At 48.3% G+C, this 18,509-nt stretch overlaps 1 protein-coding gene across 1 annotated transcript in view; it reads right to left on the reverse strand.

The window, feature by feature from the left end:
- Positions 1-1,209: 1,209 nt before the first annotated feature.
- Positions 1,210-18,509, reverse strand: part of GPD1L (glycerol-3-phosphate dehydrogenase 1 like) — a 58,117-nt gene continuing 40,817 nt past the window's right edge. The window contains exons 6-8 of the mRNA XM_023732250.1: positions 9,650-9,883; positions 8,862-8,968; positions 1,210-4,150 (exon numbers count right to left, since the gene is read on the reverse strand). Coding sequence (XP_023588018.1) covers positions 4,054-4,150; positions 8,862-8,968; positions 9,650-9,883 — 438 coding nt within the window. The 3' untranslated portion in view covers positions 1,210-4,053. The remainder of the gene's footprint in view (positions 4,151-8,861; positions 8,969-9,649; positions 9,884-18,509) is intronic.

An 18,509-nucleotide genomic window follows, 5' to 3' on the forward strand; every position in this document is an offset into this window, starting at 1 on the left:
TGTTCACTTTTACTCATGATGAATTATTTTGTATTTATAATTTTCTTCTTATTTTAAATGCATATTCAGAGGGGCTTTATCTATGGGAAGCCCATGCAGCGTCGATTGAGAGTGGATTTCTCTACTAGTTTTGTGTTTGCTTCTGCAAGGTATCTAGTGGTACTACTGGCTCGTTTTTAGTTCCAATTTTTATGCCAACTTTTTGCTTGTTGTTTCCCGGATATAAACATTTAGACCCGGAACCTGTTTGTGACCTATGATTACAAACTTTCAGCAAAGGCATTTTCTCTACCTGGAGTCCAGCTTCCTTGTTTGTGGCTATATGTGGATTTTTTTAAGCCTTTTTTTTTTTTTTTTCCTGACAGTAGAGCCTTTGGAAGAGCCCTGGTGGTGTAGTGGCTAAGAGCTCAGCTGCTAACCCAAAGGTCGGCAGTTTGAATCCACCAGCTGTTCCTTGGAAACCCTATGGGACAGTTCTACTCTGTCCTATAGGGTTGCTATGAGTCGGAATCAACTTGACAGCAGTGGGTTTTATAGTCCTTGGAAGGCTCTAGCTCTAGCATAAGCTTTACACCCAAGTCTCTGGATAACGGAGAGCATCCACACTCCCTCCCCTGGAGGCTACAGAGCTGCTTCGTGGCCTTACTACTGGGCTGTCCACCCCATTTTATTTTCAGGCTCCTGGAGATGTCCCTCACAATTTGGTGAGATCAGCTCTGCATATAAAAGGACACTTGTCGTACTTTCCTAGATTTTCCAGGTGTTTCGGGGGAGGGAGTCCACTGTATGGTTGGAACTGGAAGTACCCCATCCTACAATTACAGTTACGAAAAAATATCATTAAGCAATGGAAGGGAACACAGACACATTTCAGTATATGTGTTCAAGGACTGGGCGTAGAGACGATGACTTTCTTTTTTAAAAAAAATTGCCTGAAGTATGGTCAACGTAACTAGTACTACCACACACAGCCGTCAAGTTGATTCCGACTCCCAGTGACCCTCCAGGACAGAGTGGACTGCCCCGCAGGGTTTCCAAGAGGTGGCTGGTGGCTTCCAACTGCCAACCTTTCGGTTAACAGCCTGAGCTCTTAACCACTGCACCACCAGAGCTCCAGTTAATGCAACACAACCAAGAAAAAAGAAAGACCCAACCTAAATAAAACTATGAACTAAACTGGTATTTCAAAGACAGGACCCAAAGCACAGATTTAGGGCTTTATATGTTTATTAAACCAAGCTTTTACATTATATATCCACCTACAGTCTGTAAACAAATACAGTACACATGTAAGCAGAAGGCTAGCAGATCAGAAGTAGTGGAAAAACGAAAGTTCCCTCTGCACACTGGTGCCTCACCCAGCACCCTCCTTGAGCTGATGCCACAGGGCCATATTAAAGCCAAGCGTCCAATGAAAAACCAGAAAGAGCTTATTCTGACTCCACCTCCTAGAATGGACTTCAGGACAGGTATCTGTTCCACATTACAGCAGGCTGGCGTACAGCAAGGCAACCGTGTAGTTTTTACATTCACAGATTGGCTGAAACAGTACAAATTAAGCTTCTAATCTTCTAATGCCTTCCTCTCTGTTACCATAATTAGTAAGCAGTGTGAATTAAAACAAATGACAGACTACAGGTGGTTATAAAAATAGATAACTTGTAGAGGAAAGAATATCCACAGTGAGCAGAGCAAACTTGTAAAACTGGCCTTTTACCATAATGTGCAGAATATAATAACTATGTCCGAGAGGTACTGGCGACAGACTTCAGTGGTTAAAACAGCATTTGTAAAGGAAAAACACTCAAGTATAAAACCCAGAGGAGGAAGCTGAATGCAGATGAGATTATACAAAACACACACAATCCCAATTCCTCACATCTAATGACCCTACTTAACAGACACCACGATTAGCTTACAGCCCTTTATGTATCTTAAAAAGTAACACTTTGTGTCACCTATATACAAACTTTAAAAAAAGGTTTACCACCAGACAAGCAAAAACTGATTAACGGTAGCAATAAAATGGCTGAAATTCATAGCATTTTTGTGCGTTTTCATAGCCTTCTATGTATGGGACTTAAAAAAACCCCAAAACATTTTGGATAGGTTTTTTTTAATTCCCACCAAAAAAAAAAAAATCTAACCCACAATCGTTTCATGCACAGAAGAAAAAAAAAAAAATCCCAAACAAGAAAAAAAAAAAAAGATCAAAATCTCACAAAGTGACTGAACACCCATGGATATATAATTCACATGTGACATTCATTATGTTCCTTTAACACTTATCGAGTGCTCTGTAAGGTGACTGTGTAATGCAATCCTGAAACCAATCCCATTTAAGAAAGTGCAGCAATCCCTATTCTAACCATAGAATTAAAGCACTTATCCCACCTAGCGTGAGCTTCAGTCCGGTTGACATTCACATGGTTGGACCTGACGGAGTCCCCTTAAAGCTTCAGCTAGGATGCATGAAAGCCCTACACCGTAAAGGTTCCGAACCAAAAGTATCACAGGCAGTTATTCATCCTAGTTTCTCACAGGGAGGCAGGGCACACATGAGCTGTCCTGAGGTCACCCTTAGCCTAGACCAGTGTTCCCAAATTGCGGTCCTCGGAACACGTTCCGTTGCCAAAAAACGCCATTGTCTAGGATGTCCAGGACTTGCTGGGTTCGATGGAATTAAGCAGCTCCCACTGATACACTGATGCGCGTTCTACACCTTTAACGGGTGCAAAGACACAGCTTCCCTCAAACTCACCTTTCCAGGGAACACCCGCTGGATCCCAGGACACCTGTTTTCTATGGAACACTATTTGAGAAATTCCAATCTAGGCTAAGTAGTGGTTTTTGAATTTGAGTGACCAGCAGAAACACCTGGAAGCCTTGATAAAGTAGAGATACCCACCCCCTGCTTCAGGTCTGGGGCGGGACCTGGGAACCTGCATTTCCAACAGACTCCAAAGGACACTGCCTGCTGAGTCATGAGCTTGCTTTGAGCACTGCAGGTCCAGACAACCGCCCACACCAGCCTGAGCTGCAGGACGCCCTCCTTTGGCCACAGAAAAGGCTGCACGTGGCATGTGCCATAGTGATTTAACGGGAGGTCACATCAGTCTGGTGACATCTCAGAAAGGCCTGGCGCCTTGGTGGGGTGGAGGGGCGCTGGACCTGACCCCCGGCTCTACCCCTCCTCACCAGGTGACCAGGCATCGTGACTCCATCTTAAAAGGAATAACAGCAGCCCCCTCTCTGGGGATTTGCAAGGCTTAAAAGAGACATCCGCAAAAAAGCATTACCTAACAAAAAGCACCATACAAGTGTCTGTTGTTATCCCGAAGAATATGTCAATCACAGCGGCAAAGTCCCAGATGAGCTTTTGGGTCTTCTGCCGCTGCTGAGTCTTGATGAAATTGCACTGGTAACTAATAAAGAGAAAAGAGGCTAAAAAGGCAGAAAACTGCACAGAGCAGAAAATACGTAAGTGGATTATCTAATTTAAAACATCTAATTGTTAAAAAAAAAAAAAAAAAGATCGACCCACAATCAAAATAGTTAATTACGCTGGCTTGGAGACAGTGTTTAAAAGTTACAGCAAGCTGACCTTTAAACACACTCTCTCCTCCGCTTCATCAGCTCAGTGCTGGTTACCTTTTAACATCAAAAGAACGAGGGAAAAAAAAATCCCCCCACCCAAACACATACAGATGTAGAAAACTTAGCTGGGATAGTTCCAATCTTACGGGCTACCACAGTGTGCAACTTTCAAAAGACATTTTTAAAAAAGATCTTTAACGTGGTTCACAGAGATACCGCAGAACGAGACGTGAGTACACCCTTGCACATGTACGTATGCGTGTTTAGCTGCTGTGTAGTATATCTTAGCCAACGAACTGCCTCTCACAATTCAAAAATGAACCTGTAAAAATTCATACGCATCCATGGTGGGATTACAGTCAAGCAAACATCGTCTTGCCAAGTCCTGGCTTCCATCTGAACCCCAAAGACTGATCGGAAAGGCAGTACCTCCCCCGACACGTTGCATGATTCACTTTATGTGTGCTCTGGGTGGCACTGGAGACAAGACAACATATCTTGAACAGGTTTTCCTTCATAGCAGATCTGATACACGGCAGTAAACAGCGGAAACCTAGATGGGGAGAAAGGAGACAAAGACAAGATTAGACCGTCTGCTTTACCTCCTAGAACACAGGCGTTCTTCTGTCCTGCCTAACAGACAGCAGAGGAGCGTGCAACGTGGGAAAACAAAGGGATCATCTTCTCACTCTTTTATTATTTATTCTGCGAAGAGCCTCCGCACTGTGGCTGTAAGATCTGGGTCCCATCTAGACCACCCTCTGCCTAACCTAAGACTGGAGTGCAATCTCTCCATACAAGCCACAGGGTAATCCTTGCAGCTGAATCGGTGGCATTTACAGAAAGAGCTGTGGCACAGGCTCCTGGCCAAGCCTGAAATGAGCCCAAGTTTTGCCACTATTGTAAAAGATTGGAGGCTAAATTTTATATTGCAGGGAGGTATTGCGCTCCCTCCTCCAAAAAGGATCAGTCCCAAGGAGACGGTGAGGCAGCCCACATACGTCACCAGGAATAATTCAGGCCTGGAACGCTGCTGCGGGAATGAGCATGGGGACTGGCAATGAGCAAGGTACTGATCTCATGCTGGAAGCTGGGATTATTTTGCTTTATCTTCCAGGATGTGAAGAGAGATGTAAGTGTATGTTTGAAATGGATGAAGATACAAAGGTGTGGGCTAATAATCCCCTGTAAGAAAAGACAACAGCCTAGGGCCTGGCTGGCTCGGCTTTTTTTTTAAATGGCAGAAATCACTAAGGAAGTAACTAATTTCAATCAGGATTTTAAACAACCTCCCCCCCCACCAAAGTGAGCTTGACAGAATCAATAGTCTTTAAAGGCCATTCTGAAAATTAGCTGGTAGAACTGTACAAAATAGCAATTTAAGGAGAGCAAACAGTACTGATAGATCACATATCTCTATGAGAGTCTATCACTGTGGGTCCACCACCCGTCTGTCAGTCTGTCGTACGGTGGCAGCTTGTGCGTTGCTGTGATGCTGGAAGCTATGTCATCAGTATTTCAAATACCAGCAGGGTCACCCATGGTGGACAGGTTTCAGTGGAGCTTTCAGACTAAGACAGACTAGGAAGAAAGGCCTGGCAATCTACTTCCAAAACTGGCCAATGAAAACCTTATAGATCACAACAGAACATTGTCCGACTCGCTGCTTTGGAAATGTCATCAGGAGGCATCAATCACTGGAGGAAGATGTCATGTGTGGTGAAGGAGAGTGCCAGGAAGGCGACCCTTGGGAAGACGGACCGGCACAATAACTGTCATGATGGACTCGCATATGCTGGCAGTTGTGAGGGTGACGCGGGACCAGGCAACGTTTTGCTCTATTGTACAGAAAGTCACCATGAGTCAGAGTTGACTCAACTGCTCTCTCTCTGACATCTCTATCCCGTCTGTCTGTCCGTCCGTCCACCCACCCGCCAGCCCTGTGTTGTTGTTAGATGCCGTCGAGTCTGTTCCAACTCACAGTGACCCTACTACGTACAACAGAATGAAACACTGCCCGGTCCTGTGCCATCCTCATTGACTTTCTTATGCTTGATCCCACTGTTGCAGGCACTGTGTCAACCCACCTCTCTGAGGGTCCTCCTCTTTTTGGCCCACCTCTCCAATCTATGATTGTGGGTATTTTCAAGAATGGAATGTTCTGTTATTTTTTGGAGTCAGGCAGCCTTAAATCAAATCTGACTCCATGGCCTGTTAACTCCGGACAGTCCCACAACCCCCGGGCCCTGCTTTCTCCTGTAAAACGGAGCGGGGCACGCAGGCCTGCTGGGGGCATTCCGTGACTTACATGGACTATGAGCGGCACAGAGCCTGGCACATGGAGGTGTGCGATCAATGGCAACTCAGCAAAGCAGCCACAAGACGGACCCTGTACCCCAGGCTGCAGCAAACCCTCACATTCACAGAAGCATTTACAGGGAAAGTCCACTGACCCCTGATCTCAACAGGCATGGAAGAAAGCTTCCCTGAGGACAGGCTGCTGCTGAAGGGTGATGGGAACTGAGATGCACATAGAAGAGCGGTCTGGGCAGCCCAACAGCAGGACAGAAGCACGTGTGAGTCTGAGGAGGGGGCGTCTGAGGGCAAAGAGAAGCCTGCGTTCAACTGCTGGCACAGGACATACTGTGAGCAAGCTAAGCTGCTACTGGACCGAGGGAGGCCGCCTCAAACACCAGCCTAAGGACTGTGGACTTAATTGTGTAAGGGCAGCAAGCCTCTAGTTCCCCGGTGGCACAAATGGTTTAGTGCCCAGCTGCTAACTGAAAGGCTGGAGGTTCAAATCTACCCAGAGCTACCTTGAAGAAAGGCCTGGCAACCTGCTTCCAAAAGGTCACAGGCTTGAAAGCCCTGTGCAGCACAGTTCTACTCTGCACACACAGGGCCGCTGTGAGTTGGAATCCACTCGACGGCAGCTGGGTTAGGGAGCCTGCAAATCAGAGATCTCAAGGTCAAAGTGCGCATAGTGATCATCTGCTCTAACATTTCGATTTGATGGACAAGAAAACTGAGGCCTGGAACAGAGAAAAACAGAACTTGCTGCAAACCATACGGCCAGTCAGCAACAAGGGGAACTTCAACGCTGACCTCCAGCCCATCTACTCCCTGCTCCGTCTGTAACAGTGGAAAACAGAAGGGTGGAAGGAGACAGAGGGAGACCGGAGTACTGATAACTGGAATAAAGAAGAGAAAATGAAGGTACGAGGTGGTACAAAGGGAAAATGACCGAACTCGGCTCTGCCCGGGCAGCATCGCGAGGTGGGTGTCACAGGGGACGGGGCGGTCCCCAAGGACTCCAGACCCCAGGCTGGGAGATGGATGGCGTCACCTCCAATCCAGCGGCAATGTCCTTACACACAGGAGTGGTCTGCTCAAGTTCAAATCAGAAGAAATAAAATGGGACATGACTGATGAGAGGCTTCTCCTCACAGCCAAGTCTCACCTGCTTGACTGTGCTTTTTATAACAGGCGGCTACTGAGCCCAGAAGCCCAGTTCCAGTCCGTATTCTCCCTGGAGCTGAATGATGCATACAAATAATGCCCAGTCAACCTGCTGATCCACAGAATCCCGTGGAAGGCACCCCTTGGTCCAAACGGGTGCCATGTTAAAACTGTGGCTGGGAGCTCACCCTCACCAAATGTCCAGGGATATTTTTTTAAGGCTTTAAAAAAAATTCCTGATAAATACTGAATGGTTATTAAAGTAGCCCGACCGTACATAAATACATCACTGACCACTGCTAGGGACATAAAGAAAACCACGTCTGTTGGAAAAGGTATTTTCCTTTTAGTCATAATTTAAAGGTAATTCTCTTGCTCTCGAGGCCTTTACTGAATTTCCGTCTCTGCCAGGCAGATTTGTAAAGTCATTTCAGCAGAGTCAAGTGGAAATTAAATAGGGAAGACAAATGCCCTGTCAACTTTCATTGTGGAGATGGACGGCTGATGAATTTGTACCAGGAAGAGGTGAGCTGAGCTGCGGGTGAGGTAAAGACGAGCGGAGGGGAGCAGCAGAGACGTCTGGACTGACCTGAGGGAGGAGGAATGGGCCACGACCGGAGGTGACAGCAGGTGCTGTGCCCCGCCGCCCGGCTCACCAAGAAGAGCGCTCACTAAGGATTAGGCACAAGTGACAGCGTCGATACGGCCCAGCTCCCTGCTCTCCCAGGCAACCGAACTGCCCCTCTCCCGAGGAGTATTATGGGAGAAGTGAGGATAGACGACCAAATACACTGCATAAGCATTTATTGGGCCTGTGATTGTGAGTGGAGGCTTGACACATCAGGGAGATAAAGGGCGGCAGGGCCGGGGTGGGGTGCGGGGAGCAGCCTCGGAGAAGGTGGGGAGCAGCCTCGGAGAGAGTGGACAGCTTTTGGTGTACTACAGGGTGTGCTCTCTCAGAAGGCGGCAAACCAAGCTGAGCCAACGCCCCTCCCTTTAACACATGACCGCGTGGAAGAGTCGCGGGGTTCCGGTGGTAGAAATAATACCAGCTGCTGTGGAGTCAACCCTGAATCACGGAGACACCATGTGGGTCACAGCAGAACTGTGCTCCATAGGGTTTTCAATGGCTGATCTCTTGGGAAGTAGATTGCCAGGCCTTTCTTCTGAGAAGCCTCTGGGTGGACTCGAACCTCCAGTTAGCAGCCCAGTGCATAAACCATTTGCATCACGCAGGGACTCCAGAAAAATACTTAGGTCTAACAGGGACCCCAATCAAGCTTCCTTCCTTCCTCCCTTCCTCTTTCCCTCCCTCCTTCCCTCCTTCGTTCCTTCCATCCATCCATCCATCCATCCAAACGTCAACACAGGCCACTCCCAATGGCAGACTCTGGAGTAATATGTTCTTCTTTGCTGAATTATTTGACATTTCATTAACGAGAATGTATCTTTCCATAAAAACAACGAAGTAATCATTGTTTAAAAATGAAAAGCCCACGGCACGAAGCGCTCGCCAAACACACCGCAGGACAAAGCAGAGTCTCAAGCCTCACATTTCACAGTGCACCGTGCAGCCGAGCTCCTCGCGCTGGAGTTGAGCCTGGTTTGGGGTTTTGTATAAACACTCGTTTGCAGGTTAGGTGGGTGTCTCCTGCCACATGTGTTCACACAAAGGCCTGAACTAATCTGTTCACGTCCCAAGTGCACCTATCAAGTAGCTTGTGCTCACATGCACTGGGCTGGTGGTCAGGGGAGAAGGGGAGGGTGGACAGGCATCTGGTCTCCCGGGCCACGGGGAAACTTACTTGTCCATCAGTCCCTTCTGCTTGAGGATGCGGTACACTTCTGCAGAAGTTTGAGGACCCTGGAGTTTCTGTCCATTCAGCATCTCTTCCTCCAGTTCTTGAATGGTCTTAAAAACGAAGGTTAAGGGAGTAAGAAATAAGGGATGAAGAAAATCTCCAAAAAAGACTAGAGAATCACTTATTTCAAGAGGAGAGTGGGGGAGGAGAAATATGTGCCCCTGCTGCAGGCCAGAGAAAGGTAACAACCTACAAGACAAAGGAACAGGAATCAGGAACTCTGACGTGAAGACAGAAGGAGCCCAGCAGACTACAAACGCCGACTTGCATCTTCACGGGGCTGTGCTTACACCCACCCGGGAGTCTTTTCTTTTTTTAGTTTTTTGAGCTTTAGGTAAAAGTTTGCAGCACAAATAAGTTTCTCATTCAAAAATTTATACGCAGATTGTTTTATGACATTGGTCGCAACCCCTGCAATGTGACAGCACCCTCCTCCCTTCCACTCCAGGTTCCCCATGTCCATTTATCCAACTTTCCTGTCCCTTCCTGTCTTCTCATCTTGCTTTAGGGCAGTTGCCCGTTTGGTCCCATATACTTGATTGAACTAAGAAGCACGTTCCTCACGTGTGTTATGGTTTGTTTCATAGGCCTGTCTAATCTTTGTCTGAAAAGTGGACTTTGAGAGTGGCTTCAGTTCTGAGTGAGCAGGGTGTCCAAGGGGCCACTGTCTTGGGCAATCCGGGAGTCCTGAGTGAGAAGGGAGGGGGGTGGGGAGGGAAGGTGAGGGCTACCTTGCCTGTCCTGGCAAACGCCTCGGCCACCCTGCGGTTCCGGCCCCCGTAGCAGGTGGTGATCAGGTCGGCCACCCCGCAGCTCTCTAGGAAGGTGGCTGTGGACACCTGGCCCTTGCAGAAGATCCTGGCGAACGAGATCATCTCCATGAGGCCCAAGCGGATGACTGCAGCTTTGGTGTTATCTCCACAGCGCAGGCCGTCACAGAACCCGGCTCCCACGGCTACGATGTTCTGCAAAGGAGATGACAAAGCTGAGGGGTGCTGCCTTCCCCACGGGAGAGAGGCAGGGCAGGGACAGACCAGGGATGCTGGCTCCACCTGCAACATGCACAGCTGGTTCAGGCACATCCTGGGGTCTGCTCTTGTACACAGGGGTCAGGCCAAGGAAAGGGGGCACAGGGCCTCTCTATGCCCATCTACAGGACAAAGGGCCAGACGTGGGGTCAGCAGGAGGTAACAGCTGAGGAACACAGGCCAGAGAACCAGAACGGCTGACAGTCCATGATCAAATGCTGTTTGGGCAAACTGCTTTACCTTTTGTGAGTTTTTCATTGAATGCTTCTGAAGCCCTGGCGGCGCAGCAGTTAAGAGCTCGGCTGCTGACCAAAAGGTTGGCAGTTCGAATCCAGAGTTTCTCCTTGGAAACCCTATAGGGCCGTTCTACTCTGTCCTCTAGAGTCACTATCAGTCAGAGTCGACTCAATGACAATGGTTTTATTTATTTTCTAATTAAGCTGTAACATTCACACAGAAAAGTACACAAATCCTAAGTACACGGCTTGATGAATTTTCACAAACTGAATACAGCCACGTAACCAGCACTCGGATTAAGGAACAGGACATAACCCGTGCCCCAAGAAAGCCCCCTGCAGCCCCCTCCAGTCACCCCCCTACCAAAGGTACACACTCTCCTGACTTCTAACCACACAGACTCATTCTGCCCATCCTTGAATTTCGTATCAGTGAAATCACACAGTACGTCATCTTCTGAATCTGGCTTCTTTGGCTCAATCCAATATTACGGTAGTGACATTCACCTACATTTTACATATAGCACGTTTATTCTAATGTGCACGAATGAATTTACTTATCCGTTCTTCCGGTCCAAGTCCTTTGGTGACTGTTATTGTTATTGGTTGTTGTCAAGTCGATTCCGACTCATGGTGACCCCGCATGTGCAGAGTAAACCTGTGCTCCATAGGGCTTTCAAGACTGTGATCTTTCGGAAGCAGATTGCCAGGTCTGTCTTCCGAGGCACCAGAACTGCCAAACTTTTGGCTAGTAGTCGAGTGCTTAACCGTCTGTGCCACCCAGGGGCTTCTCTGGTGCTAAGTGCAGGCATTTCTGTTGGCTGTGGACTTAGGAGTGGAACTGCTGGGTCATAAGGAATTGCTGCAGGTCAACTGCCTGTTTTGTAAATAAAGTTTTACCGGAACACATCACTTACATATTATCTACAGCTGCTTCTGCCCTACAACAGCAGAGTTGAGTAGTGGCAACACAGAGCTCCTAGCCTAAGATGGACTAGTAAGAAAGACCTGGAAATCTACTTCCAAAAATCAGCCAATGAAAACCCTATGAATTCCAACAGTCTGATCTGCAATCGATCATGGGGATGGCACAGGGCTGGGCAGTGTTTTGTTCTGTTGTGTACAGGGTCGCCATGCAATGAAATCCAACAACAACAACATATATGGATTTACACCGTCGTAGACCTCAAAACACGAGGCTAATTGTTGTTGTTGCTGTTTAAATGCCATCGAGTAGGTTCTGACTCATGGAGACCCCGTGTACAACAGAACGAAACACAGCCAGATCCTGCGCCATCCTCACAATCACTGTTATGGATCAGCCCATTGTTGCAGCCACTGTGTCAGTCCATCTCGTTGAGGGTCTTCCTCTTTTTCACTGACCCTCTACTTTATCAAGCACGATGTCCTTCTCCAGGGACTGGTCCCTCCTGATAATATGTCCTAAGTGTGTGAGACGAAGTCTCACCCTCCTTGATTCTAAAGAGCATTCTGGCTGTACTTCTTTCAAGACATGAAGCCAGTTGCTAGCAAACAGGTAATTAACTCAGGTAAGTGCTTTTCCTCCACTCCCTGTCCCCCCTCTCCACCCCACAAATAAGGTTCATTAATGAGAGACAGAATATTTCTTAAAACATCAGGTCTATACAATCTGAGGGATAAACAGAAAAACAGGACAGAGGAGGAAAAACATGTTCTCTGGTAGATAAGCAACTTTTGATAAAATACATCAAATACAGCACTGATGTGGCCGGTCGCCAGGAGAAACAAATCCCGGCATTTCCACAGTTCTCACTCACCGGGAACCGAGTCACAAAGCCACTTCAGATGGAAAAAAGAAAATCTGATACGCCCTCTGGGAGCTTTCATCCACTTTCGGTAGACAGACAGAAGGCAACCTTCTCATCCCTGCTTCCGCCAAATAAAGAGGGTGAGGGGATAAAGGATCAGAACAGAGAGGGCCCTAAGTGTATCTTCTTTCCCTCCCTCCTCAGTAATAACCTAGAGCTTACTTTGGTTGCCAGCTATTCTTCTCACTGTTATCGATCCACAAATGAAAAACTGGAAAGTCTCTAAAAATGATCAGAAAGCTGGCATGAACCCATCCAGGTTTTAGACAAATCCACGCTACATGCGTGTCCTAGACGGTCTCCTGGTGAGGTTTAGAACTTTAAAAGACAATGGAGTAGCTTTCAAGTCCATCATTCTCCCCCTACAAAGGCCGGAGGAGCCCTGTGGTGTAGTGGTTAAGAGCTTGGCAGTTCGAATTCACCAGCCGCTCCTTGGGCACCCTATGGGGCAGTTCTACTCTGTCCTATAGGGTTGCTATGAGTTGGAATGGGCTCCATGGCAATGAGTTTGGGTTTTTTTGGATGAAGGTCAGGCTCCATTTATTCTCTGGTGCCTCCCAACTCAGGCAGAGCCCATGAGGAATCAGGTCTTACGAACATGTATCTTCATAAGGTATCAATTTCTGCCTGTCCCTGAGAAAGCTCCTCAACCCTTCCTGCCACCCCTGCAACGCTAACTTGTGGGTCTGATCAGTTTCCCGAGAGCCATCATCCAAAACGACCTGCGTGTGCAGTGATGAGGAAGTGGGGTGGCCTCAAGGCTTAGGGCCCTCTTAGCTCTGCACATCATGGGGGGGACATTATGGGAGGGGCGGGGGAGGCGGTGTGCAAGGAGCCCCGAGAGACACCGAGGGGTGAGGTGGGGTCTGGTCCTGAACCTGTGCTCCAGATGGATGAGCTGCAGAGACAGGATGGAACACCCAGACCTTTTAGGATGGGGTGCTGTGCAGACACTGAGCTGGGTCCCAGCAAGCTCAGACATATGGCAGCCAGACTAAAGAAGCCATTAGGAGAGACACGGGTTCCCAGCAATCTGGTTCTCACTCTGCCTTGTGGCTGTGTGACCTTGGACCAATCACTCCATCTCTCCGGGCTGCCTGCCTCAGGTGTAAAGTTCAGGGCTTGGACAGGACCTTTCAAGGCCCTCTGGTGGTGACATTCCTCCAGGGAAGCTGGTGGGGCTGTAGCCTGTCCTGGGGCTGTAGACAGCAGAACAGTCCTGGTGTATCCTGGGGACATGCAGAGGCCTTGAGGCTGACTGTTGGATGTGTCTACCCAAAGGGTTCACTGATGTTGCCAAGGCAACAGGGAGCAGCCTAGCATTAGGACTGTTGGTCACGCTGTTGGATGGGCTGAAATTGTTCTCTGACACCTCCAACCGAACTTCTGGATCGTGTTTCTGTGTCAAACCCTCTGCTTGCCAAGATGACTGTTAACTGACAAAGTAACCCCCGTGACTGTAGACTGAACGGAAGATTACACAGACCTCCGTTCAAGCAGGGGTGCCTACAAACGGAGCAGGGGAGAGGGGCTGTTTCAGTGCCAACAGAGAGCCACACCAGGCGCGCTGCATATACCGTCTGCCCTGTACATGCACTCTCAGGGCTATGCTGAGAAGCGTGTACCTGTCATCCCACGTCCGGACTGGGGGAACCGAGGCCCAGAGGGGCCAGTGACTTGCCGAGAACACCTCACTGGTGGTGATGGAGTCAGGATGCATGCCCGGCCACCTGGCTCCCAGGGTCAGCTGTCCCCATGCCTGGCTGCTTCCACTGTGTGGAAAATTTGGCCTGGCTGACCCCACTCCCCAGGTCAAAGAGACCTTCTTGAACCTTCTGCAACTAAATGACAAGGGGAAGTGTCCCCTGACCCCCACCCGGCCTGCATGGTGGCTTGTGTGGAAAAAAGGATACGCTCTGAAACAGAAAAGATTGTGTGAGAAAAGGCAATAAAATAACAACAACAGGAGCAGCTAACCTTACTGAACTGTTCTAAGAGCTTTATATATTATTAATTCATTGAATCCTCACAACATTCCTGTCCTAGTTACCTAGTGTTGCTATAACAGAAATACCACAGGTGGATGACTTTAACAAAGAGAAATTTATTCTCTCACAGTCTAGGAGGCTGGAAGTCCAAATTCAGGGTGCCAGCTCCAGGGGACGCTTTCTGTCTCTGCTGCCTCTGGGGAAGATCCTTGTCATCCATCTTCCCTGGTCTAGTTGCTTCTCAGCACAGGGACCCTGGGTCCAAAGGATGCGCTATTCTCCTGGCTTTTGTTTCTTGGTGGTATGAGGTTCCCAAGTCTCTCTGCTCGCTTCTCTTTCATATCTCAAAAGAGACTGACTTAAGACACAACATAATCTTGTAGATTGAGTCCTGCCTCATTAACATAACTGCTGCTAATCCCACCTCATTAACATCATAGAGGTAGAATTTACAACACATAGGAAAATCATGTCAGATGACAAAATGGTGGACAATCACACAATACTGGGAATTACAGACCAGCCAAGCTGACACATCTTTTGGGGGACACAATTCAGTCCATAACAATTCCTACAAGGTGGTTGTTAGCTGCCGTTGAGTTGATTGAGACTCATGGTGACCCCACGTGTACAGAGCAGAACTGCCCAACAGTGCTTTCAAGGCTGTGACCTTTCGGAAGCAGATTGCCAGGACTTTCTCCTGAGGCACCTGGGGTTGGGTTCGAACTGCCAATCTTTTGGCTAGTAGTCAAGTGATTAAACATCTGTGGCACCCAGGGACTCCTCCTACCAGGTAAAAAACCGGACCCATTGCCGTTGGGTCAACTATGACTCATGGCAACCCCATGTATTACAGAGGAGAACTGCCCCATAGGGCTTTCCTGGCTGTAATCTTTATAGAAATAGATCACCAAGCCTTTCTTCTGCAGTGTTGCTGGGTGGGTTTGAAATGCCAACCTTCTGGTTAGCAGCAAACCATTTGCACCCCACAGGGACTCTCCTACAAGGTAGGCACTATTATCATCCGCAGTGAGAGGTGAGGACTTTCAGGCACGCAGGGTAGAAGCTTGCCTGAGGCCACAGAGAACACGGCAGGGCTGTGTTTCAAACCCAGGAACAACGTGGCCCCACAACCTCACTCTGCTGCCTCACTACCCGCGGGTGTGAGAAGGCAAGTGTGCACTCACACTTCAAGGGCAACAGGGAGAAGACCACGCTGTGCTGCTCCAGGGCCAGTGAGTGAGAGGCACAGTGGGGCACTGGAGTCCAGATGAGAAAGAACTTCCTAGCAGGAAGAGCTGACCCCTACCCCACCCAACTGAAAATGTTCAGAGGCAAAGGAGTGAGCTCCCTGTCACTGGAACCATCCAAGCAGGGCCTATGCAGATGGCCCCAACCTCCAAGGCAGTGCTTTCGACCTCTCATGTGTCACAGCACTCAAAACAAAGGGTGTTATTTTAGAGGCTGTTATGAATTGAATCGTGTCCTCCCGCCCCAGATATATGTGGGAATCCTAAACCCTACACCCGTGGATATAATGTAATCACCTTCCATAATGTAATCTACTGTAATGTCATCTATCAATAGGTTGAGGCCATACCAGGGTAGGGTGGATCCTACATGTCATTGCTTCTGAGCTGTGAAAACAGCAGACTAGATACGTGTACATGTGGGGGTAGACAGACGCCACCTGAGGATTGTTTATGAGCCAAGGAACCAAGGAAGGCCAGGGGTTACCGACAAGGAAGGAATCCACATGGCCAAGACTATAATTTGAACCTTTAGAGTCCAGACTTGTGTGAAAATAAATTTCTGTTCTTTAAAGCCGCCCCCTTGTGGTACTTCTGTGATGGCAGCACTAGGGAACTAAGACAGAGGCACATGGAGAAAGCAGGTGAGGCTGCCCACGGCCTGGGGCTCCAGCTGCCTCTCAGCACAAAGCTTCCCACTGAGGGGAGCAGGGCGTCACTTCAGGATAAACCCACCTCTTCTGGGGGACTCTGGGCCCTGACCCAGTTTAATTGTCTTATGGCGGATCTTGACACCCACACGATCTCCCTCCACCACTTATCACTGTCAAAAGGAAAATAAACACACTGAGCTGGTTGCAACGCGCTGGAATAGCATCCAAGCAGATGTCCTCTGAGATTGCTCAGCTGTGAAAGTTATCATTACCCACTGTGCATTTAAATCTGCTTTAAACTCTTCTGGAGCTAAAAATACCATGATTTCCAGAAGACAGACGTGCGCAAGCCCTTCCCTGCTCCCTGGGTTAAGGCAGCGCTCTGAGGCGACCATCCAGCCAAGGCACCATCTTTACAGTTCTGAACTGGGGCAGGCTAGCCAGGACTCAACTCCTCTTCCACTCCCCACCCTCCTGCAGAGAAAATACAACTGTAGAACCAGCCCCTGCTACCTAAAGGTTATGCCAACACTCCCCCACCTACGAAGCCTGGCCCACTGAAACCCGAGGCACTATGGCCGTTTTCTCTAAGTCCATAATCCTAATGCATTTGGCCTGAGTGGAAAGTCAGCCAATAGAGTCTGGGCTTATTGAAGGTAAGGCAACAGGTGGGGTTTGCAGGTTGGCCCCCCATAAGGCAGCCTGGTCGAGATGACAAGGGGGACTGAGATCAAGCCCACCCCCTGGCTCAGCAAGCTAGGCCCACTGATATGAGGCTACCTTACCTAGAGCAGCAATGTCCAAGAGAAGTTTCTGCGGTGATGTAAATGTTTGATATCTGCCCTGTCCAATACAGTAGCCACTAGCCACATGGGGCTACTGAACCTCTGAAATGTGCCTTCTGTGACCCAGAAACTGGATGTTTTAATTTAAATGTAAACTTAAATCGGCCCATGTGGCTACTGTGCGGGCCTCGTTCTCATCTACACGTACGTGCCGTTGGGTCCAGCAGTGGCCCTGATCAGAGACTAGGAACAAGGCTTGTACATCACACTGTGTTTATCACAGCCAAAGCCTTGGAGCAAGCTAACTAAATGGCCAGCGATTAAGGGTAGTTACCCCCCTGCAAGAGCCACGATGGCGCAGTGGGTTAAGCATTTGGCTGCTAACCGAAATGTCGGTGGTTCAAACCCACCAGCTGCTCTACGGGAGAAAGATGTGGTAATCTGCTTCCGTAAACATTACATCCTTTAAAACCCTATGGAGCAGTTCAACTCTGTCCCATAGGGTCGCTGTAAGTGGGAATCGACTTGATGGCAATGGGTTTATTTTCTAACCCTACTATGAAAGCTGGACAATGAGGAAGATCGAAGAATTGATGCATTTGAATTTGTGGTGTTGGCGAAGAATATTGAATATACCACGGACTGCCAGAAGAACGAACAAATCTGTCTTGGAAGAAGTACAGCCAGAATACTCCTCAGAAGCAAGAATGGCGAGACTTCATCTCACGTACTTTGGACATGTTATCAGGAGGGACCAGTCCCTAGAGAAGGACAACTTGCTTGGTAAAGTAGAGGGTCAGTGAAAAAGAGGAAGACCCTCAAGGAAATGGACTGACACAGTGGCTGCAATAATGGGCTCAAATATAGCAATGATCGTGAACATGGTGCACAAAAGGCAGCGTTTCATTCTGTTGTACGTAGGTCTATGAGTTAGAACCGACTTGACTGCACCTAACAACAACAACTCTGTCCTACAGGGTCGCTGTGAGCTGGAATTGACTTGACAGCAGTGGGTTTGGGTGGGTTGGTAACCCTTAACATTTATGTTAAAACAGACAAAAAGAACACCCCTACTGAAAGAAGCCAGACACGTAAGAACACATACTGCACAATTCCATTTACAAAAATTGTAGAAAATGCAAACTACAGTGTATAAAAGCAAATCGGTGGCTGCTTGTGACTGGAGGGAGTGGGAATGAATTGCAAAGCGGCAGCACGAAGAATGTCTTGGGAGCCACGGGAATGTTCTGTCCTTGGTGGTGGTTTCCCAGGTGTGTATACGTAACTGTCAAAACTCACTGTATTTCAAGGGAAAGATTAGTCCAAAGGACTAATGGACCACAGCTACCACGGTCTCCATCAGACTGAGTCCAATACAACTAGACGGTTCCCGGTTACCACCACTGACTACACTGACCAGGATCACAATAGAGGGTCCCAGACAGAGCTGGAGAAAAATGTAGAACAAATTCTAACTCACAAGAAAAAAAAAAGAGGGGACTTACTGGCCTGACAGAGACTGGAGAAACCTGAGAGTATGGCCCCCAGACACCCTTTTAGCTCAGTACCGAAGTCACTCCTGAGGTTCACCCTTCAGCCAAAGATTAGACAGGCCCATAAAACAAAACAAGACTAAAGGGGCACACCAACCCAGGGCCAAGGATGAGAAGGCAGGAGGGGACAGGAAAGCTGGTAACAGGGACCTCAAGGTGGAGAAAGAAGAGTGTTGACATGTCCTGGGGTTGGCAACTAATGTCACAAAACAATATGTGTACTAATTGTTCAATGAGAAGCTAGTTTG

Source organism: Trichechus manatus, unplaced genomic scaffold (genome assembly GCF_000243295.1).
Source record: "Trichechus manatus latirostris isolate Lorelei unplaced genomic scaffold, TriManLat1.0 scaffold00049, whole genome shotgun sequence".
In the NCBI taxonomy this organism is placed as follows: domain Eukaryota; kingdom Metazoa; phylum Chordata; class Mammalia; order Sirenia; family Trichechidae; genus Trichechus; species Trichechus manatus.